Source organism: Convolutriloba macropyga, chromosome 14, assembly GCF_964194025.1.
Source record: "Convolutriloba macropyga chromosome 14, txConMacr16.3, whole genome shotgun sequence".
NCBI lineage: Eukaryota > Metazoa > Xenacoelomorpha > Acoela > Convolutidae > Convolutriloba > Convolutriloba macropyga.
Window position 1 is genome coordinate 42,118,169 of NC_134481.1, and position 26,279 is coordinate 42,144,447.

General features: G+C 34.9%; 1 protein-coding gene across 1 annotated transcript in view; it reads left to right on the top strand.

Annotated features, from left to right (window-relative positions):
• LOC142353341 (phosphatidylserine lipase ABHD16A-like) overlaps positions 1-25,910 on the top strand; it is a 28,870-nt gene extending 2,960 nt beyond the window's left edge. Inside the window, exons 3-10 of the mRNA XM_075405574.1 lie at positions 39-220; positions 662-735; positions 988-1,028; positions 4,042-4,489; positions 9,981-10,161; positions 10,718-10,902; positions 24,939-24,985; positions 25,620-25,910. Coding sequence (XP_075261689.1) covers positions 39-220; positions 662-735; positions 988-1,028; positions 4,042-4,489; positions 9,981-10,161; positions 10,718-10,902; positions 24,939-24,985; positions 25,620-25,703 — 1,242 coding nt within the window. The 3' untranslated portion in view covers positions 25,704-25,910. The remainder of the gene's footprint in view (positions 1-38; positions 221-661; positions 736-987; positions 1,029-4,041; positions 4,490-9,980; positions 10,162-10,717; positions 10,903-24,938; positions 24,986-25,619) is intronic.
• The last annotated feature ends 369 nt before the right edge of the window (positions 25,911-26,279 follow it).

Sequence of the window (26,279 nt, forward strand, 5' to 3'; positions counted from 1 at the left end):
TCAACTGAAAGCTAGATTGGATTGGTATCTCCTTTCAGGAGGCGCTTGCCAGATTTTCCTACGAATTTGCCTTTCACGATCCGGACTTCGACATCAACTCTCCGCAATATCAAGACAAGCTCAAAGATTTCAAGCCAATTTTCTCGCTTCCTCTTCATAATTCAGTGGCCAATACTTCAACATTCTCAACACTTCTAAATATTCCCTACGACATATTCTGGTGAGCAATTTTTTGGACATTTTTTTTCTCAGTATATCCCCCTCTGCATTTAACGTATACCCCATGTACCGAAAATAACCATAAGGCGGACTATCGTTCCAAAATTGGAAAGACCAGAACATTTTTGTATTTGGGTTCCTATTTGACCAAACTGATGAGGGTAGGGGGTTTAATTATGGTTAGATCACGCTGAGAAGAGACAGCAAAAGATATTAAAGTTATATACAGTTGAGAAAAGTTTTAAAATGATTAATTATAGATGGTTATTTAACGCGGAAACGTTTGCTAGTTTTTCGGACGATAGGATCGGTTATGATTTTGGCCTTCATAAACTATTCGCAATTGGGTTGTCTTTGAATTTTGATAGTCGAATATTACTTAAGACTGAATTGGAAAGAAGTGCGTGTATGCTGTGGAAGATTGGTGTTTGGATTGTTTTAGCGATTTTGCGATGCGAGTTATTGGCAGGCGCATGATCTACCCGGGATCTCTCCAGTTTCTTAACTCACTTCTCAGTGCGTAACAACCTTTCACTACTTATTATATTATCTGTACTATTTATGGATCTTCTCCGTTTGTGCCTCCCCCCCCCCCCCCCCCTCAGTACGTTATGCACCCCCAATTACAGAGCACGTGCCATTACATATTAAATCTTTATGTAAAAATATGGCACGTGCGTATGGGGGTGCAATTAATATGCACCCCTTAAGCTAGGGGACACAAACGGAAAATATTCCTATTTTTTAATACATATTCTTTTATTTCAGATGAACCACGTGATGAAGCTCGCAGCAAAATCATACTTAAGGTAAACTATTTTTTCATATGCTGACAAATTTCTTTCTGAAGAGACAAAGTCCAATGTTAAAACTTTTCTCATGCATTTTCTCCTTGGTGGAGCTATTTGGTTTGGGTCTTTTTACTTGTAATTGGTTTCTTGACTCTGATGAAGTTTCGGATCTATTCTGCCCCCCCCCCCAGCTTAGTGGGAAAATATGTCTTATGACCCCCAGGCGCACGTGCATTTTTTTCACATAGTAACGTACTAAATAACAACACAATTTGTAACTGGGGTCATAAAAACACTGGGGGGTGGGGACAGAATAGATCCGAAATTTCTATGAAGTTTGACATCAATCTAGAATCGCTTAGCGTTGCGAAATTGTGGCCAGAATTTTAAGGTGACTTCTGTGAGTCACGTATCAATCTTAATTTATGTATTGTGTAAGTTAGACACATTTTGGCTTCTCGAATTTTTTGCAGTAATTTGGTATATATATATATATATATATATATATATATATATATATATATATATATATTTGGTATCAAATTTAGTATAAATTATATTGCATTATATAGACCGCCCGATTTCGCTCAGCTAAAACCTAACGATCCTGCACGAGCATATATTTATATACCACAAAGTGGAGACATTTTGTGCCGGTTTTTGAAGTATTATCGGAAAAAGCACCCCGTTTTAACGCATAACCAGATAGAATTCTTGAAATGTGTGGCCAATTGAAAAGTTTTGATGCAAAACCAAGTAGAAAAGTAGATGGATTATTTAGCCCCCTCCCCAATGATTTGAATTGTTTGAGGCAATTAGCATGTCTGATTATATCAGCTAAATGCACAGGCTTTAGTAATGACAGTGTTGCATAATTTTATGGACTGTTAAACATTTCCTTAAAGTTGCCATTTTTTGGCCTACTGATGCTTCCATTTTCCTTTGCTCTTCCCATTTTTAATTATTGCTCGTTAAATAAGTTATAGCCTATTATTTGAGCTCCGTTGCGATAATTTTCTTCTGATCGAATTGACTTTTTAATTGCTCTCAAACAAAGTTTGTAGCAATTGTATTAGTCCTGCGGTCTTTTTTAATGTGATTTTTTGCTTGACCGATTTTCCGGCTGACCCATTCGACTTTTCATCCTCAAAAACGTGATAAATAGGCAGCGCTCAGAGGTCATTAAGTGGCTGAGCAGCACTCTTAAAGCCTTGCGCCTTACTAGTCTCTAAGTATGCGATTCACTGAAACTGTTTTCAGGAGACACCATGAGGGGGGAGGGTCTTAGTGTTAAAAATTTTGACCCCCCCCCCCTCTTAGTCACCCCTCCCACCTGAGTATGCGATTAACCGAAACTGTTTTGAGATAATTTTAGGGTGTGAGGGGGTGGTTCTCAGTGTTAAAAGTTTGACCCCCTCCCCTCAGTGGGTTATCTGTTGAACAAGGGATCAACTGATAAATCGCGAAAGCACTAAATTTCTGTGCAGTTTTCTTGGAGCAATATTAGTTGACAAGCCTGTTCGGAAGAAACATTCAGAATTAGGAAAATTTTTTCAGACAAAACATTCCAAGACAATTTTTTGCAGAGCAATAATTAGATATAGCGTTTACCTTTACCCAATGTTCAGTAAATTGAATATATATCACTTCCGCTGTTCACATTCGTTCATGCATGAGCACGATTCTTGCCCAAAAGCCAATTTGAAGAAAAATTTCCGGTCCGCTGTTCTGGCGTGCTAATAGTTATATTAATACCATTGGACGCGAGAGGTGACGCGTTGCCTCTAATCAACTAATTAAGCCCCATTTTAATGTAAATGCATTTGTATGGCTGATTTTACCATGACTTGCCAGCAACGGTCATGCCTCAATGGCTCATAAAATTTGATATGAATTAATCTATTAAAACCGAAAAATTATTACTACCGAATGTTATACGCTATGGCATTTCTGTGTGCTCAAATGTGATTGGGCAATGCAAACTTGATTAAGTCCATTGTGTGATATACTTTTCTAGCATAGCTGCAAATGTCTATCACTTTCAAAATTTAAATAATAGTCACTTGCTCTAAAAGTGCGAGTGGTAATTTCAGATTCTCTGGGTCTGTTTTGTCTGCGTTCATTGACACTTTTTTCAAGATTTTTTGGTCTGGTATATTTATAGGGATATTTTGCCTGAGACTGCTTTGTTTGGCTTCAAGCAGGTAATACAAAGACAGTCGCGTGTCAGTCGTTTGAGAGCAGTTTGTTGAAAGTTAGTGGAATGTTTTTGAAGCTATTAAGGCGTTATGGAAGGGTTTGTTTCTCATATTTTTCTGTTGTTCTCACTTCGTGTAAACTTCTCAAAAAATGTGCATTTTCTTTATTTTTTCACAAGCAGTTGACTTTGTCGTTTAGATTTTTTATAAAAAAATGAAATGACAGGCTCTAGAGTATTTGAAATTTGACTGTTATAGTTTACACCCATTTCAATTTGTATATTCGGATTACAAATATTGAATATATATTGGATGTAAATATACGTAAGGTCACTGGTATCAGCAAGAAGAAAAATGTGCTCTATCCTGGCCTTGGTTAATTATAAGAAGAATCCAGAAAATTGTTATTTTGACTCATAAATTGAGTTTTTTTTGATATACCAAAAATCTCACTATAGGAAAATTTCTCAATTGTTTTCTACTTCTACAAACTACCACTGTATGCGTCTCCATTAAGAAATGACACAGATTGACATGAAGTTTATTAGAACCTGGGGGAAGTACAACGATTTGACCGCTGAAAGGAAACATGGAAAAATGAATGCAGTTATTTATTTAAAACTAACACTTTTGTGCTCTTATCCCCAATTATCTGCTAGCTGTTTAAAGGAAATCTTTGTTAATGCTTAGGTATCATAGGTTATGTGAAATAAATTGTAAAATGGCCTGTTTTCTAAAAATCACATTGCCCCACTAAGCTCCTAGATCCGAGCGAATAGTTCAGTTTTATCAGTATAGCGACAGATGAGACTTCATGTTTGTATTCGTTTTAGCATCAACATGCACGCCGTCTGAAATTGGTGACGTCATGCTCTGACGAAGTGGACGCTTTCGTTGTCGATCAACGATCTCAAAAAACACCTAATGGGAACAAATTAGTTATATGCACTGAAGGCAATGGCGGGTTTTACGAGGTCGGAATCATGACCACACCACTCGAATCGGGGTATTCGGTTCTGGGTTGGAACCATTTGGGCTTCGGTGGGAGTTCAGGGCTTCCGTGGTCACCGAATGAACACGCGGCTGTTGATGCCGTTTACAAGTATGCCAGAATTGAGTTGGGCTTTAGAGATGAAGATATCATTTTGTTCGCGTGGTCCATTGGAGGTTACGCAACTAGCTGGTTGGCTATGAACTATCCGAATGTGCATGCTGTTGTGATTGATGCTTCATTTGATGATTTGGTGCCTCTGGCTATTGCAAGAATGCCCCAATTTGCAGGTTTGTTGAACGAGGTTTTCAAAATCGCAGAACTTGAGTTCAAATAGAATTTAAGTCTGAAGCCAACTGATGTAGTCATAATTAATAGCCGCCCTCATCTTCTCAGCCGGCTATTATAGTGCTCCTATTTTTACAATTCAAAGAATTTGAATTGTATTGGGGCGCTGTCTTTTTACGACTCGAAGAGGAGTGTTTGAGAAGTCCTTTTTATTACGACTCGAAGAGGAGTATTGGAGAAGTCCCTTTTTTTAATCAATTTGAAGCGGATTTTTGAAGCGGGAAATGAAACGCGTGAAAAAAATTGGAGTGATTTTGGTGCTGAACAAAAGTGAAGAGCGGAGCGAAAAGAGAGTGGTTTTTGTTCATACCGCCGTTTTTGAGAGAGCGAGAAATTGATGTGTGAAAAAATTTTCTCTATGGGAGCGAAATTTTTTGTTCACGTGCGGCATTTTTAAGCGGTTTTTTTTTCATTTGTTTTCGTTAAGAGGTTTGGTTATGATTTTCTTTTAATTTTCGGCTGGTTTTGGTAGTGGTTTGAAGGTTTCTGGAAAATCATATGAATTTTATGATAATTCGGTGGGGGTGGTTTTTAATGTATTTTGCTGATTTTCGGGCTAATTTTTGCGTTTTTTTACGATTATTTTGTTTTACTGGCTCAAATGGGTATTGAAGAAACCCCTTCTACTTGAGCAAATTTATAATAACAATTGGTTACAGTTTTGAGGGTAAGAATCATTTTTTGTTGAGAAATATGACAAAAAATGGTGAAAATGGCAACTATTCTTAATTTTTTGCAGTTGTTCGGTTTTTATATTATTAGCTGAGTTTCTTTGCCTATTATGACTTGCCTATTGTTTTGCGAGCATCTGGATATCCAATTGGCTGAAGTGAATTTTTTATGATTTATATGTTTTTTGAAATATTAAAAAATTTATTATCTTTTTCCAGTTTTTCAGTGAAAGTTGTTTTTAAGAGCTTTTTTTTTCATAGTTTAGCCTAAATTTTTTTTTTAGCATAACTACTAGTTGTTTTGATGAAGTTATTTTTGCAGAGATCGTTTTTTCGGGATCACAATTTATAACAAAATTTGATCAGATTTTTTATCATATTTTAACAGATTTGATTTTATTGTTTTTACTTTTTTGTTTCATGACTTTGTTTCATGATAATCATAATTTAGTGAAGGCACGTTTTGTTTGATGAGTAGTTGGATGGCGTTTAAATGGATTTTCACTTCGAGTCGTTTCCGGAATTCTTCCGGCTATGTTTTTTCAAGATCTGTTCACACATTTTCATGATTTTTGAAGTCAAATTGGAGTAGTGATTTTGGTCACGCCGAAACAGGAAATGGAGCGAAAAAGCGAGTGGTTTTGCGGCGTGATTTTTTTTCGCTCTAATTTTAAAGTAGAGTGAGAAATTGGTGTTTGAACAAAAATTCGGTTTCTCGGTAGTGGTTTTTTGTTCACATGCGGCAATTTCACTCTGATTTTTACTGTTTTTTCGATTTTTTGGATCGGATTTTTTTTCTCAATGTTTTTCCCAATCCATTCGCAGCTCATTCTAGGCCTAGTTTTTTGTTTGCATTAAATTTTTATTTCTCGCTTGTGGTTTTTTTGTTCACATGCGGAGTTTTGACATTGATTTTCTGTTTTTTTCTTATTTTATCTGATTTTTTTAAAATGGTTTTCTCAAATCACTCATAGTCCATTCTAGGTCTAATTTTTCCTGTTGAGTCAATGAAAATTCTTCGAATTACACGTCAGGACTTGTCCTGCTGTGTTTTTTTTACTTCGTCGAACAAAAAAATGTTTCGCTTTAACTCATTTGCCGCTTTTTCAACTTTATGCGTGAAATCTTTTGACTTCTCTAGGCTAGTTTCTCTCTTCTCTCATTCTGCTAAAAGTGATTTTAAACATCAGTTGCTCAGCAAAGCAATTCAAAATGAACAGAGTCAGAATAAAAAATTGAAGTCAGAAATAGAAACGGGATAAACCCACAAAGCCCAATTTCAGATGCCCGCTATTTGAACGTCGCCTATAAGTCATAGTTACCATCTCTTATGCTCATTGCTATTGATAGTAGCCCCAGTAGCCTCTCTCTAAGAAACAGAAGTATGTTCAACTACGAAATGCCATCAAAAGAAATCGGACTTAAAAAATTTTTTTGTACAAAAATTTTTTTTTTCGATATCTATTCTTTCAATTCCAATCATGCTTATTGGAATCAAAGGCGGCTATTTTCCGGCAATCTGCCGGGTATGTTTAATTGCTCGCAAACGAAATTTGAAGCAGTTATTGTAAATGTGTGCGTCTCTATGCAAAATTTTTGCTTAAGCGTTTTCTTCTAGAAAATTCCTTCGATTTCACTTTTCGAGGGACTTTTTCACGCTTGACTTCAGAAGTCTGCGGTGCTCTAATTCAGAAGTATGCAGTGAATGCTTGAGAATATTACTCCTGAGGTCGGGGGTTGAACCCTTCAGTCGGTTTGAACCCTGGCAGCAATAAAAATATCTATGCTTTTAACTTCTCGGTTTGGGTGTGAAATGGGTTCTCATTCAGAATTTCAGCCGCTACCACAATCAAAGAAAAGGTTATTATCGTCCTCAAGAACCTCAAATAATTGTCTTTCTAACATAAGAAGTTTGTAACGAAGAGAAATCGGTGTTATTAATAGCTGCCGTCAGCCTCTCGACGGCTTTTATTTAAGCACTCTCCTTTTTTCACAATTCAAAGAATTTGAACTGTATTGGGGGCGCTGTCTTTTTAAGACTCGAAGAGTATTGGAGAAGTCCTTTTTTAAAATGAATTTTATTGGAGTGAATTTTGAAGCAGGGAATGAAACGCGTGAAAAAATTTGGCGTGTTTTGGGTGCTGAACAAAATTAAAAGAGTGGAGCGAAAGGAGAGTGGTTTTCATTCCACTGTTTTCGAGAGAGCGAAAAATTGAGGTGTGAAAACAATTTCTGTAAGCCAGCAAAATGTTGTGTGCGGCTTTTTGGAACCGTTTCTTTTGGGGTTAGAATTTTGATTATGATATTGTTTTACTTTTAGGGTTGTTCTGATAGTAGTTTGTAGGTTTCTGGTCACTAATATGAATTTTATACAATTTTGCAGGTTTTTCACCTATTTTGCTGAATTTTAGAATTTTTTTGCTTTTTGTTTTGTTATACTGCTTTTTATGGGCTTTGAATAGACACATATTAGTTTTGGAGTTTTAAGATACCAAGTGATTACAGTTTTATTCGTATTAAACGATTTTTTTTGTTAAGAAAAATGACAATAAACTGAGAAATTTTTAATCACTTTTCTTAGTTTTTTTTACTGTATTTCGTTTTTTTTTCTCTAAAAATGGAAACGGTTTGCAGCCTATTTTACTTGCCTACTGTTTTGGAAGCTTTTCAATACTCTATTTGATCCAATGAACTTATTTTGGCTCTATAAGCTCTTTCTATTGTGGATCCTCGTGAAATCAAAAATGCATATTTTTTTAAAGTTTTGTTTCAAGTTTTTAAATGCGTTTTATATTCAAGTTTTTATAGCATCTGGGGATGCCAAATTAGTTTTTTTTTGCTACATGTTGATGATTGTGATTTTAGTTTTGAGTCGTTTTGGTAAAGATAATTGTGTAATTTTTCTGCAGATTTGAGCGAAATTGTTCTTTTTTGCTTATTTTTGCTAAAATGTCCGTACTTTTTGCTAATTTTTACTGTTTTAGTTTCTAATATGGCCTTTTCTAGAGGTGTTTTTGGTATTTTTAGTGTACTTTTGATTGACAGATATTACAAATTTTTAACTTTTTTATCGTTCTTCGTTTTTACTTTTATAAATCGACAATGTTTTGGACTGGTGGAGCCTTGACCAGTAGTATTAAAACTTCGAAATAGTGATTTGGATACAGCATAATGGCAGCTGATCCTTAATTTGTGGAAAATTTTGTTCCAATTTTACAGAGAATATTTGGTTTTGTTCTGCATTTCCTTTCTCTTACCTTGTTCTCTTCTTGAAAATTTTGTTTTGGGTTTTTTTCTCATTTTGCAGTGGTTCAACGAATAAAATCTTAACATATCGCATGGGTTTTCGCCAAAAGTTTTTTTTAAACTTGCAATTCAATGTGAAATTTTTTTCACACGCTTTGTCTTTTCGGGTCAGATACTTCTTCATTGTTCTTTTTCGTGTCCTTGTTTCAAAGTGATTAGTGTTATTCAGTGGAATAAGAATTGTTAGTTTATGTGGTCATTCTGTAAGATCAGCTTTATGTTAGGTAGGGGCGTCAGCTTTTTCGTATGAATCGTTTCCGGAATTTTTGTTATTTTTTTAGATCTGGTCATACATTTTCATGATTTTTGAAGTCAAATTGGAGTAGTGATTTTGGTCACGCCGGAACAGGAAGTGGAGCCAAAAAGCGAGTTGTTTTGAAATATTTTCCCTCTAATTTTAAACTAGAGTCAGAAAACGGTGTTTGAACAAAAATTCGCTTTCACGCTAGTGGTTTTTTTGTTCACATACGGCAATTTCAATTTGATTTTTACTGTTTTTTTTTTTCAATTTTTTTGATCGGGTTTTTTTCTTAATGTTTTTTCCAAGCCATTCAGAGTTCATTTTAGACCTAGTTTTGTTTACATGCAAAATTTTAACATTTATTTTCTGCTTTTTTAAATTTTTTTTCTATTTAATTTTTTTTCGAAAATGGTGTCTCCTATGAACCCAGAGTCTGTTATAGGTCTAGTTTTTTGTTTAAACCAAATTTCTCTTTCTCGCTTGTGTTGGATTTTGTTCACATGCGGTGTTTTGACATTGATTTTGTTTTTTTTTAATTTTTCATCTCATTTTTTGGCAATTCGCTCTTAGTCTGATCTAGGTCTAATTTTTGTTTAGTCAATGAAAATTCTTTTAATTGTACGTCAGGACTTGTCCTGCTATGTTTTTTTAATTCGCTTTACCTTTTGATCACGTTTTTGTTTAACATAAGTCACGATTTTCACGTTTGACGTACTTCACTCACTGTTTCAACTGAATGGGATTTTAAGTCCTTCATGCATTGAATTACGTAATGTAGTGAATACGGTCATTGTCAAAATAGCAAAATTGAAAGAAACGGGATAAACCGATAAAGCCCTGGCATTAAGTCATAGTGGTGCATTAGGTTATCAAAGGCCATTAGAGCTATTGCTAGCTGATATTAATATTAAGCTTAATACCCTTCATTTTAGAAGCTGAATTAAGTATAGGTTTAGAATCTAACTAAAACTGCGCCCTGAATTAGAGCAATTTTTGAAACTTAGGAAAAAAATGGTCAATTTCTATCTCTTCTTTTTTCTGTTTCAATCCCGATGTGCGTCAAGCGCATCAACGGTGGTTATTTTCCGGCAATCTGCTGGCTATGTTTCTGTTAGCTTCTTTTAGGATTGTAAAAATGACCGGAGTAAAAGCCTTCGTAAAATCGTATGTCGAAATATTTTTAAATGAATGACCAATTATAGTTTCAATTTTTAGCTGGGCTAGTGACTCGTGGAATCCGACTGTTTATGGACTTGCGTGTGTCTGACCAGCTCAAGTACTACCCTGGCCCAGTACTGTTCTACAGACGAACTAAGGACGAGATTATCACCACTCAGATGAGACGACTCTCAACCAACCGGGGGAATAATCTCGCACTCGATCTCATTGAGCATAGGTTAGGAGAACGATCATGATGGTTTATAACTGCAATGACTAGTATAGTCAGTGCCATTACCAAATGGATGACCATATAAAGGTTTTGTTTTTCCAACGTTCTCTTGCTTGAAGAAAGTCAATTTTATAGTCAATTGTATATAGTTAGTCCCATAAAGTTGCAACGCTATCAAACATTTCAAAGGTCAAAATTCAAATTTAAAACATGCAGAGATCAGAACCTCGGTCTACATTTGCATGTCGTGAGTTTTTCGAACGTTCGCTTGCGTTGCAACTTTTTGGGACTAGCGATACCACATATTATTAGGTTAAGCAGACTTTTATCACTTCATAAACAAACCTTAGTTTGTTCACAAATGGCAATGAAAACATGTATATCGTTAAAATTTAAAAATCAACGAACCTAGAGTAGATTAGGAATTTCTGCAAATATGAGAAAGTGAGAATTTAAGGCTTTCCTAGCGGTTTCGCGGCCGGCGTGAAAAGGCATTTAAAAACAGCACCCTATTTGTTTTCAGTCTAAAATCATATTCCGTATTACGTGACCTCTTCTTCAGATATCCACACTTGTTCGAGGACTCGACAGACGACATTCGTGAGTATGCCTTTTCATTCCTGTCACAGCCACTGCCAGTTGAAAATCCAGATGAGATAGACGTTACTGCAAGTGCACAGTCCGAAGTGGTCAAGTTCAGACTGGAAGAGATGTCATCCAAGGGGGATCTCTTCCCATCAGAATTGGGTAAGTCCTGAATTCATTGCGAGGTTACCTCATTTGCTGTGTCTCGAACTGTGTGTTTTTAATCCCGATGCGGTATGGCTATCCTATATATTAAACGCGTGAGCTCTAAAGTGGGACAAAATTTTTGCATGTTTAAGGGGCCTCTCGAAGCGCATGTTTAAGAGCCGCATTGAGCAGCATGTTTAAGCGGACATATCGAGAGAGGTCAATGACCTAAAAGGCTCAAAGTAGATGGGTGAGAATCGAACCCGGGACAAAAGACTGTTAGTCAGGTGCAGTTACCACGAGGCTAAGTGGGCTTAAAAGTTTGCTCGCCCAGAGGGAGGATTTACTGCCCTGGGTACTACGTGTTTCGTGAATGGTCCCGAACTAAGTTTGAAGTTCTTATTGTAAACGTGTGTTTTTCTGCAAAGTTTTAGCTTTACAGATTCTGCGCTATTCTAGAACACTCTTAGATTTCAACTAAGTTTTTCACGCTTTACTTTTTGATTTTGTGTGATCTCAAATGCTCGCAATCTGAAATATGTTATTGATACTATATAAGCAATTGTGAGAAACGGTGGCTTGTAGTCGTTATAGTGCAGGTGGTAAGATGGAGGACTGCTATTCTGAGGGGCGAGGGCTCGAATCCGTGTGGGGTACCCTCACTTTTTTCTCACTTCCTTTTCTCACTTTCTTTTCTCACTTTCTTTTCTCGCTTTCTTTTCTCACTTTCTTTTTTCACTTTCTTTTCTCACTTTGTCTTCTCACTTTTCCTTCTTTTCTTTTTTCACTTTCTTTTCTCAATTTCTTTACTCACTTTCTTTTCTCACTTTCTTTTCTCACTTTCTTTTCTCACTTTCTTTTCTCACTTTCTGTTCTCACTTTCTTTTCTCACTTTTTTTTCACTTTCTTTTCTCACTTTCTTTTCTCACTTTGTCTTCTCACTTTTCCTTCCTTGCTTTTTTCACTTTCTTTTCTGACTTTCTATTCTCACTTTCTTTTCTCACATTCTTTTCTCACTTTCTTTTCTGACTTTCTTTTCTCACTTTGTCTTCTCACTTTTCCTTCCTTTCTTTTCTCACTTTCTTTTCTGAATTTCTTTTCACACTTTATCTCACATTTGTTTCTCTATTTCTTTTCTCACTTTCTATTCTCGCTTTCTTTTCTAACTTTCTTTTCTGTATTTCTTTTCTCACTTTCTTTTCTCACTTTCTTTTCTCACTTTCTTTTCTCACTTTCTTCTCTCACTTTCTTTTCTCTCGTTCTTTTCTCACTTTCTTTTCTCACTTTCTTTTCTCACTTTCTTTTCTCACCATCTTTTCTCACTTTATTTTCTCAACTTCTTTTCTCACTTTCTTTTCTCACTTTCTTTTCTCACTTTCTTACTCACTTTTCTCACTTTCTTTTCTCTTTTTCTTTTCTCACTTTCTTTATTCTTTTTCTTTTCTCACTTTTCTTACTTTCTCTTCTCACTTTCTTTTCTCACTTTCTTTTCACTTTCTTTTCTCACTTTCTTTTAACTTTCTTTTCTCACTTTCTTCTTTCACTTTCTTTTTTCTTTTTCTCTTTTTTTCTTTTCTCACTTTCTTTTCTCAATTTTTTTTCTCACTTTCGTTTCTCAATTTCTATTCTCACTTTCTTTTCTCACTTTCTTTTATCATTTTCTTTTCTCACTTTCTCTTCAGACTTTCTTTTCTCACTTTCTGTTTTCACCTTCTTTTCTCACTTTCTATTCTCACTTTTTTTCTCACTTTCCCGACGTTCTTTTCTCACTTTCCTTTCTTACTTTCTTTTCTCACTTTCTTTTCTTACTCTCTTTTCTCACTGTAGAAGCTCGTTATCTGTACAAATCTTAGCGGTACTTAAATATGCAAGATAGCAAAGCCAATTCAGTCTTCGATCAAAAAATTGGTGTTACTTGGGGTAATATACTAAACCAAACGGTAGCGTAACGCAATACCTCTGGCTGTTGAAGGAGGGTCATGGCTTACAGCACGAGCTGGTACGAAAAAATCTCAATTTTAAACCTATTTTAAATGATTTTCTGGTGATGCTTTTGCGGGCCTGCTAGTTTTCAGTTGAAAGTTTGATACCTATGTAAGGGTGCTTTATACATACATATGTGATTTCTGTCTTCTTTAATATGTTGTCAATACGAGCAAAACGACAATTAATTCTTTTTTCTTTTACTGAAAAAGCTGCAGGACAGATGCTGAAGCAATCCGAAGAATTGATTGAACTAAAAATCCTCGAACAGATCAGTAGACCAATTGAATAAGCCAAAAATAGAGCATTAAAATTGTCGATACTTTGAGTATTAGTGTATTGAATGTTTTCTCTCAAAAATAAGAGAAAGGGAGAAAAAATTTGGCATCTCAGATAAGTTTTACTTGATATGAAAGAGACAGGTTGAGTCTGTCAAAAACAACGAAAATGCAATAAGCAAGACAAAAAAGATTTATATCCTCAGAGACAATTTGTACTTTTTAAAATCTATTAAATGACCCGCCTGCAAGTTGAAATCTCTCCTAAAATTCAAAAAGCGTTAAAAAAAATGAAACTTTTGATAATTTGAAAATTTTTAGAGCTTAAAAATAGCAATTTTAATCGATTTTTTTGTTTACGTTGACATTTCCGATACATTATCTGGAAAACAGGCGTAAAAGGAAATTCGTCGTTGCACAAGAACTCTATAAACTGTGAAAAGTTTCAATTTTAGACCAATTTAGCTTAAAATTCGAAGGAAAATAGAAAAACAGCACAATAATTTGCATCAACTCCTTCTAAAAGTTACCAATTCGCCTTGAATTCGCCTTGAATTTAGGTCCCATTAACTTCAGCACGCTGAACATGTGAGCTACATGTAAAGTCAGCTTAGGGACTCCCCTGCTCACTGGTCTTTACATGTTTATCTTGTCTTGAAAGCAAAAAACAACGACAGTTATACAATCTAAATACTTTGGTTTTTATCACGAACTCATATATTTGATAGTTTTGTATATTAGACTACTAGTTTTTAACGTGCCGAAATATCAATGAAGTAAAACCAGGGGAAAACTGAATGAAACCATTAACAACAGTGAGAAAAACGGTAGTCGGTTGAACTTAATTTGCAGACATCCATTACTAAAAGTGACAATAAGAACGGTGCAATAGCAACACGTGAATTAATAATTATAAATTAACTTACTTGGAAAAATTAATGCGGGTTAGACTACCTTATATTAATGCGGGTTAGCCTAATTGTTGTGAAAAACTTACCAAATATAAATATTTGATAAGTTAGTTTATCACTTGATCTACGTCAGGGATGAGCGAGCAAGGTCAATGATTCAATGGTGCTGGTTATAGGAAAGAGTTGCGTGTAGGAAGTGCTTCAGGGAACTCCATTTATATTAAAGAAGAAATTGAATATCTTGGGCGAGACTTATGGAGAGTCAAGCTTAAACCTTAACCCGAACAGAGTAAACCCAAGGAAGAGTTTACAAAACCTTCTGTCAAGGCCTCCAATAAAGTATTGAAATGATTTGGTAGTTTGGCATGACGTGTTAAATAACTCTGCATCGAAGCAATCGAAATAAACCCTTGAGCATCAAGGAATTAACTGAAGTGCTGCAGCTGGTTAAAAGTAATATAAAGGCTAATATTGTTAATCGACGTTTTGGAGCGCCTAATTTGTTTGATACTTTATATGCATTTGATATTGCTACTGTAATTAGTGTTCAGCGACATCATTTTTTGAAATGAGCTGAAGCCTTCTTTTTACCAAAACGAGCTACAGCAAATCCAAACATCAGATTCCAAACATCAAACATCAGATTCGATTAAATAAACTGCGTTTAACGCAAAAAAGGAGTTAAAACAAATGAGTCCAATGTTAAACGCGTGATTCAGGCATTCTTGCAACTTAAACTGGTAAATTTTGACGCATTTTCTTTCATTTTCTCTGAGGCAGCTTTCTAGGTGTCACATACCTTGGAGAAGCTGAGGAGCGTTGCTAAGAAATAGATATTAATATATCAATCAACCTGCTTGTTGTGCATGTTGTGCGGATGATACTTTAAACCTATAGATTTCTAATCAGTTAACCACATGTTTTGTTTTCTGGCTGTGTCACTCGTTGCTTAATTTTATTGGTGCGTGCGCTTGTACCACTCAATAGCCGAGCTGTTCCATTCTCTTCCGTATCACACCAAAGTTTCTTTTGATTTCTTATAATAAGTTTTTGTTGATAATTTTTCTGGTGGCAGCTTTTGAGGTGTCATATACAGTGGAGAATTTTCAGATAGGGAATTTGTTCTAAGTTACATATAGACATTTCACTGAAAATCGGTAAATTGTGTTCTCACTTTAGCGCTGTTTTGTGTTCATTAATTGCCGAATTCTGCTCATAAGTAAATAGATTGAAATGAGTAGTAAATATAGTGAAGCTGTTGATTTTCCTCAGAACTTCGAAACAGATGGAGTTAACAACCTTTCTTGTTGAGTTACCTGAACTACCTGAATCTGAAAAGTCAGTACTCCCCCATTTCGATGACAATTAAATTATTCCAACCCTCAACTTTCACTCGCAAATATCAATAATTCTGGCTGATCATACGCCAATATATAGAGGCTCAAAAAGAGAATGTGCTTCTCAGCCTAGTCATATGCAGTGATTCCGAAGCAACAATAGTTCAAACAATTGATTCCAGTATTGAAAAATTATAAGGCAAGCTCATTCCAACTATGCAAACTTAATGATTGCAAGTTGAAATAAAGAAAACAATGACGACATTGTTGATCAAAATATGGATGCATTGATGCTTGAAACGGTCAACTACGTCAAAAGTTATAACCGCAGGGACTATCTCAAGATTTTGGACCTTCCAGCAAAGTGGTCTGATGAACGTTGAAGAGCGTCCTTCTTAAAGACGGCTGATCTTATTGCAACTGTAGCAAACTAATATAAAGCACCATTGGATGAACAGGACATTTCGATCGCTCAGCGGCTTCCTTCCAACAGAGCATTTAAATTGTCGATACTTTTAGTATTAGTGTTTTGAATGTTTTCTCTCAAAAATAAGAGAAAGGGAGAAAAAAATTGGCATCTCAGATAAGTTTTACTTGATATGAAAGAGACAGGTTGAGTCTGTCAAAAACAACGAAAATGCAATAAGCAAGACAAAAAAGATTTATATCCTCAGAGACAATTTGTACTTTTTAAAATCTATTGAATGACCCGCCTGCAAGTTGAAATCTCTCCTAAAATTCAAAAAGCGTTAAAAAAAATGAAAATTTTCAAAGAGCTTAAAAATAGCAATATTAATCGATTTTTTTTGTTTACGTTGACATTTCCGATACATTATCTTGGAAAACAGGCGTGAAAGGAAATTCGTCGTTGCACAAGAACTATAGACTGTGAAAAGTTTCAATTTTGGACCAATTTAGCTTAAAATTCGAAGGAAAATAGAAAAAATGCACAATAATTTGCATCAACTCCTTCTAAAATTACCAATTCGCCTTGAATTCGCCTTCAATTTAGGTCCCATCAACTTCAGCACGCTGAACATGTGAGCTACATGTAAAGTCAGCTTAGGGGCTCCCCTGCTCACTGGTCTTTACATGTTTATCTTGTCTTGAAAGCAAAAAAACAACGACAGTTATACAATCTAAATACTTTGGTTTTTATCACGAACTCATATATTAGATAGTTTTGTATATTAGACTACTAGTTTTTAACGTGCCGAAATATCAATGAAGTAAAACCAGGGGAAAACTGAATGAAACCATTAACAACAGTGAGAAAAACGGTAGTCGGTTGAACTTAATTTGCAGACATCCATTACTAAAAGTGACAATAAGAACGGTGCAATAGCAACACGTGAATTAATAATTATAAATTAACTTACTTGGAAAAATTAATGCGGGTTAGACTACCTTATATTAATGCGGGTTAGCCTAATTGTTGTGAAAAACTTACCAAATATAAATATTTGATAAGTTAGTTTATCACTTGATCTATGTCAGGGATGAGCGAGCAAGGTCAATGATACAATGGTGCTGGTTATAGGAAAGAGTTGCATGTAGGAAGTGCTTCAGGGAACTCCATTTATATTAAAGAAGAAAATGAATATCTTGGGCGAGACTTATGGAGAGTCAAGCTTAAACCCGAACAGAGTAAACCCGAGGAAGAGTTTACAAAACCTTCTGTCAAGGCCTCCAATAAAGTATTGAAATGATTTGGTAGTTTGGCATGACGTGTTAAATAACTCTGCATCGAAGCAATCGAAATAAACCCTTGAGCATCAAGGAATTAACTAAAGTGCTGCAGCTGGTTAAAAGTAATATAAAGGCTAATATTGTTAATCGACGTTTTGGAGCGCCTAATTTGTTTGATACTTTATATGCATTTGATATTGCTACTGTAATTAGTGTTCAGCGACATCATTTTTTGAAATGAGCTGAAGCCTTCTTTTTACCAAAACGAGCTACAGCAAATCCAAACATCAGATTCCAAACATCAAACATCAGATTCGATTAAATAAACTGCGTTTAACGCAAAAAGGGAGTTAAAACAAATGAGTCCAATGTTAAACGCGTGATTCAGGCATTCTTGCAACTTAAACTGGTAAATTTTGACGCATTTTCTTTCATTTTCTCTGAGGCAGCTTTCTAGGTGTCACATACCTTGGAGAAGCTGAGGAGCGTTGCTAAGAAATAGATATTAATATATCAATCAACCTGCTTGTTGTGCGGATGATACTTTAAACCTATAGATATCTAATCAGTTAACCACTTGTTTTGTTTTCTGGCTGTGTCACTCGTTGCTTAATTTTATTGGTGCGTGCGCTTGTACCACTCAATAGCCGTGCTGTTCCATTCTCTTCCGTATCACACCAAAGTTTCTTTTGATTTCTTATAATAAGTTTTTGTTGATAATTTTTCTGGTGGCAGCTTTTGAGGTGTCATATACAGTGGAGAATTTTCAGATAGGGAATTTGTTCTAAGTTACATATAGACATTTCAGTGAAAATCGGTAAATTGTGTTCTCACTTTAGCGCTGTTTTGTGTTCATTAATTGCCGTATTCTGTTCATAAGTAAATAGATTGAAATGAGTAGTACATATAGTGAAGCTGTTGATATTCCTCAGAACTTCGAAACAGATGGAGTTAACAACCTTTCTTGTTGAGTTACCCGAACTACCTGAATCTGAAAAGTCAGTACTCCCCCATTTCGATGACAATTAAATTATTCCAACCCTCAACGTTCACTCGCTAATATCAATAATTTTGGCTGATCATACCCCAATATATAGAGGCTCAAAAAGAGAATGTGCTTCTCAGCCTAGTCATATGAAGTGATTCCGAAGCAACAACAGTTCAAACAATTGATTCCAGTATTGAAAAATTATAAGGCAAGCTCATTCCAACTATGCAAACTTAATGAATGCAAGATGAAATAAAGAAAACAATGACGACATTGTTGATCAAAATATGGATGCATTAATGCTTGAAACGGTAAACTACGTCAAAAGTTATAACCGCAGGGACGATCTCAAGATTTTGGACCTTACAGCAAAGTGGTTTGATGAACGTGGAAGAGAGTCCTTCTTAAAGACGGCTGATCTTATTGCAACTGTAGCAAACTAATATAAAGCACCATTGGATGAACAGGACATTTCGATAGCTCAGCGGCTTCCTTCCAACAGACCTATAAATCCTATCTTAGTGAAATTTAGCTGACGAACTACTAAAATTGAACGGCTCAGAAAAAGCTAGCTTTGGCAGGTTCTAAGATTTTTCAGAAAAGTATTCTTGATCACGTCAGCAAAGCTCGAATGTTTTGATGAAAAATGATCATCGTGCTAGCAAGTTGCGGATTAGAGGCGGATCTATTTTCTAAAATTATAGGGAAGAATTAAGATTTTGGAAAATGCAAGGATTCTATGGAGTTGGAGTTGAATTACAGTATTTTAACGCTGTTTCTGAATGTTTCAAAAATACTGTTCAGCTACGTCGAATCGCTTCCGTAGCCACGAAAAGTATACAAAATCTCTTCATAGACAATACAAATCGCAAATGCCTAATCAAGTTAATTTTAAAACTGAACTACCCTGGTCACAGGTTTAGACTACCAAATCATCCTACCAAGATCAATAGTTTTTGTTACTGAGCCGAAATCTAGAAAGTGTTTTGGCTTAAGTTTATGAAGATTGTATTTTGAACGTAAATGTGAGATAATCAGAAAGCATCTAATTGAGAAGTTTTAGTTTTGGCTCTTAAAAAATGCGAGAAATTTCATGTCTTAATGAGACTTGGTTAATTGATATTGACGAGGCTGGAACTAGCTGTTGCCTGATTACGATGAATTTGATCAATGTAACCGTGATACTCATGTTGTTGGCGTTATCGTCCATTGCAGAACGAGCTGTGCTCTATAATAACTAAAACTTCTACTAAGTTTTGAGGAAGGTTTGTGTTTAGATATAGAAAAAAGGAGATGTTTTCTCCTTACAATTAATAATAGTCCGAGATCAAATAAAATGGAGTTTGTGAAATACTTTATAATTTCGTGAAAAAATCATCACGTCGCAAAATATCAATGATTATTTTTGGTCATTTTTTTAATGATCGTTTTCAAGATAAGTATTTGATTAAAAAATTATGGATCTAAGTGAACAATTATAGTCCAATATCACTACTTTGTGTAATGAGTAAACTCTATGAATGTATAATGTACAAACAGACTCTACTCCTTGTTTGAAAAATTCGATATAATTTTTTTAAGCAATTGGGAAAATTTGTGGAGAATATACAGTGGAGAATTTGCAGATAGGGAATTTGTTCTAAGTTACATATAGACATAGTGAAAGTCGGTAAATTGTGTTCTCACTTTAGCGCTGTTTTGTGTTCATTAATTGCCGTATTCTGTTCATAAGTAAATAGATTGAAATGAGTATTACATATAAAGAAGCTGTTGATATTCCTCAGAACTTCGAAACAAATGGAGTTAACAAACTTTCTGGTTGAGTTACCCGAACTACTTGAATCTGAAAAGTCAGAGTACTCCCCCATTTCGATGACAATTAAATTATTCCAACCCTCGACTTTCACTCGCAAATACCAATAATTTTGGCTGACCAAACGCCAATATATAGAGGGTCAAAAGAGAAGGTTCTTCTCAGCCTAGTCATATGAAGTGATTCCGAAGCAACAATAGTTCAAACAATTGATTCCAGTATTGAAAAATTATAGAGCAAGCTTATTCCAACTATGCAAACTTAATGAATGCAAGATGAAATAAAGAAAACAATAACGACATTGTTGATCAAAATATGGATGCATTGATGCTTGAAACGGTCAACTACGTCAAAAGTAATAACCGCAGGGACGATCTCAAGATTTTGGACCTTCCAGTAAAGTGGTCTGATGAACGTGGAAGAGAGTCCTTCTTAAAGACGGCTGATCTTATTGCAAATGTAGCAAACTAATATAAAGCACCATTGGATGAACGGGACATTTCGATAGCTCAGCGGCTTCCTTCCAACAGACCTATAAATACTATCTTAGTGAAATTTAGCTGACGAACTACTAAAATTGAACGGCTCAGAAAAAGCTAGCTTTGGCAGGTTCTAAGATTTTTCAGAAAAGTATGCTTGATCACGTCAGCAAAGCTCGAATAAGTTTGCTAATTTTGATGAAAAATGATCATCGTGCTAGCAAGTTGCGGATTAGAGGCGGATCTATTTTCTAAAATTATAGGGAAGAATTAAGTTTTTGGAAAATGCGAGGATTCTTTGGAGGTGGAATTGAATTAGTATTTTAACGCTGTTTCTGAATGTTTCAAAAATACTGTTCCGCTACGTCGAATCGCTTCCGTAGCCACGAAAAGTATACAAAATCTCTTCATAGACAATACAAATCTGCAAATGCCTAATCAAGTTTATTTTAAAACTGAACTACCGTGGTCACAGGTTTAGACTACCAACTCATCCTACCAAGATCAATAATTTTTGTTACTGAGTCGAAATCTAGAAAGTGTTTTGGCTTAAGTTTGTGAAGATTGTATTTTGAACGTAAATGTGAGATAATCAGAAAGCATCTAATTGAGAATTTTTAGTTTTGGCTCTTAAAAAATGCTAGATCTATGCTTAAAAATTGCTAGATACTTAAAAAAGTGCTCTATCATAACTAAAACTTGTACTAAGTTTTGATGAATGTTTGTGTTTAGATATAGAAAAAAGGAGATGTTTTCTCCTTACAATTAATAATAGTCCGAGATCAAATAAAGTGGAGTTTGTGAAATACTTTATAATTTCGTGAAAAAATCATCACGTCGCAAAATATCAATGATTATTTTTGGTGATTTTTTTAATGATAGTTTTCAAGATAAGTATTTGATTAAAAACTTATGGATCTAAGTAAACAATTATAGTCCAATATCACTACTTTGTGTAATGAGTAAACCCTATGAATGTATAATGTACAAACAGACTCTACTCGTTGTTTGAAAAATTCGATATAATTTTTTTTAAGCAATTTGGAAAATTTGTGGAGAATTTGCAGATAGGGAATTTGTTCTAAGTTACATATAGACATAGTGAAAATTGGTAAATTGTGTTCTCACTTTAGCGCTGTTTTGTGTTCATTAATTGCCGTATTCTGTTCATAAGTAAATAGATTGAAATGAGTATTACATATAAAGAAGCTGTTGATATTCCTCAGAACTTCGAAACAAATGTAGTTAACAAACTTTGTGGTTGAGTTACCCGAACTACTTGAATCTGAAAAGTCAGAGTACTCCCCCATTTCGATGACAATTAAATTATTCCAACCCTCAACTTTCACTCGCAAATACCAATAATTTTGGCTGACCAAACGCCAATATATAGAGGGTCAAAAGAGAAGGTGCTTCTCAGCCTAGTCATATGAAGTGATTCCGAAGCAACAATAGTTCAAACAATTGATTCCAGTATTGAAAAATTATAAAGCAAGCTTATTCCAACTATGCAAACTTAATGAATGCAAGATGAAATAAAGAAAACAATAACGACATTGTTGATCAAAATATGGATGCATTGATGCTTGAAACGGTCAACTACGTCAAAAGTTATAACCGCAGGGACGATCTCAAGATTTTGGACCTTCCAGTAAAGTGGTCTGATGAACGTGGAAGAGAGTCCTTCTTAAAGACGGCTGATCTTATTGCAAATGTAGCAAACTAATATAAAGCACCATTGGATGAACAGGACATTTCGATAGCTCAGCGGCTTCCTTCCAACAGACCTATAAATACTATCTTAGTGAAATTTAGCTGACGAACTACTAAAATTGAACGGCTCAGAAAAAGCTAGCTTTGGCAGGCTCTAAGTTTTTTCAGAAAAGTATGCTTGATCACGTCAGCAAAGCTCGAATAAGTTTGCTAATTTTGATGAAAAATGATCATCGTGCTAGCAAGTTGCGGATTAGAGGCGGATCTATTTTCTAAAATTATAGGGAAGAATTAAGTTTTTGGAAAATGCGAGGATTCTTTGGAGGTGGAATTGAATTAGTATTTTAACGCTGTTTCTGAATGTTTCAAAAATACTGTTCCGCTACGTCGAATCGCTTCCGTAGCCACGAAAAGTATACAAAATCTCTTCATAGACAATACAAATCTGCAAATGCCTAATCAAGTTAATTTTAAAACTGAACTACCGTGGTCACAGGTTTAGACTACCAACTCATCCTACCGAGATCAATAATTTTTGTTACTGAGTCGAAATCTAGAAAGTGTTTTGGCTTAAGTTTGTGAAGATTGTATTTTGAACGTAAATGTGAGATAATCAGAAAGCATCTAATTGAGAAATTTTAGTTTTGGCTCTTAAAAAGTGCTAGATATGCTAGATGTATGCTTAAAAAATGCTAGATACTTAAAAAAGTGCTCTATAATAACTAAAATTTGTACTAAGTTTTGATGAATGTTTGTGTTTAGATATTGAAAAAAGGAGATGTTTTCAGTCTCCTTACCATTAATAATAGTCCGAGATCAAATAAAATTGAGTTTGTGAAATACTTTGTGTAATGAGTAAACTTTATGAACGTATAATGTAAACAGACTCTACTCCTTGTTTGAAAAATTCGATATAATCTATTTTAAGCTATTTGTGTTCTGTATAAAACACAGTTAAATTGATGCTTCAGTTGAGCTCAAGTGAACTCTCACAATGACATGTCGAGAACTATTCTTAGTTTTCTTCTGGATTTAAAAAGGGCTTCGACACGATTGATCACGATAGTTTCCAAAAAATAGTGGAAAATTATCCATTAGAGGAAAATATCGTAGTTGGCGTAATTCCTGCCAAAGTAAAAGAACGCCATTTATTGATCTGAATATTGGTATACATTCTAGCTGGTTTAAAATGAACTGGTGTACCACAAGGTGTATTCTCGATCCTCTACTTTTTGTAATACATATTAGCGACTCACCATCTGTCTGTAAAAGTTTGAAGATAATACTTTTTCGCTGACGAAACTATTTTGGATGGTACTAACTGCTCCTTTCTAGAGATTAACAGGATCTTTAATAATGTCAGTATGTGGCTAGAACAAAATAAACTAGTACCTTATTTTAAAAAATCTTCAATTTAGCTCGATAACCAATACTTCTAATGACTGTTGCAGTTTCAATAATGGATTTATTCAAGCAGAGCCTGTTCCCAAATATTTAGGCTTAGATAACAAGTGCTGCTTTCAAAGTCACATTATTTATGTTCGAAACATACTATCTAAGCAATGGGAGATTATATAAATTGAGATTATTCGTGCCCTGCTCTCAACTGGTTAAGTATTATGTTACTGTATATGTTTTTTTCCTATCATCCAATACGGTCCTTTATTGCTCTGCTGTTGTAGCTATTCTTCCCTAAAACCATTAAACTTACTTCAGAAAAATATTTTGAAAACCATTCAGAACATAGACCTGTAGTTGCGATGACATTTTTCAAAAGCCTTTTTTTAATCGGTTTACTGCTCGAATTTGTTTAATGCAATCAATGAATCACAATCGTTTTGTAATAATCTCTTTGAGAGTTGTGAGAGAAATATGAGAAGAAATCTGCAATTGCTTAATGAACCTTGTCTCAAACTAGAAATACAAAGATGGTCAATCAGACTACGTGGTGCTAATTAATACAATAAGCTAAAGTCATCGGAATTATTCTTTCACGGGTTGATAAGGCATCGAACAACGAAGTAACCGAGCTCTGTCATGGTGTTAAATCTTGTTTCATAGGGAACGATCAGCTTACGAAGTTTATTTTTCGTTAATCTTCGGTGTTGATTGATACTAGAAAAATTTCTGAGGCAATTTGTAAAGTCTTTTTTAGTCTCGTTATCTGTCCGTGCTTTTTCTCCTGCTGTAATTTTGTTCAAGAAAAAGCGATGTAAATTCACTCTTTCTGTCTTTCTACCGCTTTTTGATACTCTAATTGTTTCATTCTGTGGCGTATTCTAATTTCAATCGAATAACTTACAATCATTAGTGCGTCGAAAAGCTGTGTCTAATGTTAACCTATCAGATAACCAGTTTGTTATAAAAAGCCCGTGAGGTCATTGTCTCATGTGTATTGCCATTGTATTGGCTTAAGAGTTTGTTTCGAACATTTTTTATTAAGAAATGCTCATAAATTGTTATGAAAATTTTAGGATCTATTCTGTTTTGGCCCCCTCCCCCCAGCTTGGTGAGCATAAATTTTTTATGACCCCCAGGCGCACGTACTATTTTCTTACATAGTAACGTGCTATATAACAACATAGAATTTGTAACTGGGGGTCATAAAAAACACTGGGGGGGGGGGCGAAACAGAATAGATCCAAATTTTAAACACCAAGACATTGATAGCATCCAGGCTGGCTGTGACTGCCTGTTTTCTTGCCTTTTAGCTTTCGGTTTCGGATTTAACTATATTTACCTTTGCGTTTTCAAATACAATGGACAATTGATTCATCTTAGATAGCCCAAAATTTGATTTTGTGGGCTATTATTGAGATTCTACTCTCCTGATTGCAAGAGCAAGCTGATTTTGTTTCAGGCAAAGAGAGAACCCGAGATGAGAAGAGGCAAATGATTGAGTTCCTGGTAAGTCAATTATCTTTCATCTTTATATTGATATAGACTATGTTGTTTGGAAATTTGAGACATAGACCTACTGAGATCTTGTTATTCAGAGAGCGTTGTTAACATTATAAATATTTTAATGAAATAACGAAAATAACCTATGTGAGCACACAAGTCAAAGAATCATGTTAATCAATAAATAGAACAGAATTGATAATTCGTAATACATGTTGATCAATAACCACACTGAATTTTCTCTTATGGGAAATGAGACCGTTTTTCCGTATTAATTTTTTTAATGAAGACAACTGTTTCAAAACAAAAATGTTTGAACTCGACCCTCAAATTGTTCCGAAATTACAAAATAGCGAAATTACGACTAGACGAAAAAAAAATTTTTTTTTGCACAAAGGGTAACGCCAGAAACCACCCTAAGGACTTTAGTCATTTGTTTAGTTGAGGTTTTTTCTGGACCTCCCCCCTAGCACCTCAGATAAATGCTTTTTTTGTTTAGTTACCGTAAAATTTTAACGAATACTTTTATTTCAAAATGTAGACTGCCGTAAAGTATGAAGTCTACAGCCGCGCTGTTTATGTTGGCATAACTCTCCAACCCAAGTGCTGCATTTATACTTTTTTTACTTTTCTCTTTCAGCTGAAGAAATACATCTCTGATCTGGCAGATGTTCATTGTACACCCCTGCCCGTGTCCAGGTTCAGAGTGCCAGAACCAATTTAGAAAGAGCGATTAGTTATAACAGGGTTACAGTCAACCAAGCGGCACGTTGAAACTACCACGTCCAAAAGGAAACTCAATTAGGTCATTGTAATTATCATCATAAATTGTGTAAATGTTATAAATGATTCCTTGAAAGCTGTGCTTAAATTTGATGTAAAATGTTTGATGTCCAAATCTTTAATTAAACCAATTCTAAGTTGCTGTTGATCGGCTGTTTTACTTTCAATGATGTCTGAAGGCTGAATGAGCAATACTGAATTTGAATTATTCACACTAAAATGTAGGTTCAAAGTTTTTGTGCAGGTGTCTTGTAAATAAAAGTGCAGTTTTGGGCACCGTTTTTATAGATTGAAATTGTAATTAAAATTTTAAACTGAATTTTAGGTATCACTGGATTAGGATTTTCTCTTTTTAATAGCCGCCATCAGCCTCTCAAGCGGCTGTTGTTTAGGTGCTCTCCTTTTTTTGCAATTAAAAAAAATTGAATTGTATTGGTGCGCTGTCTTTTTTTAAGATTTCGGCAATTTGAATTGTATTGGTGCGCTGTCTTTTTTCGCCTTTTTCACGTCAGTTTCA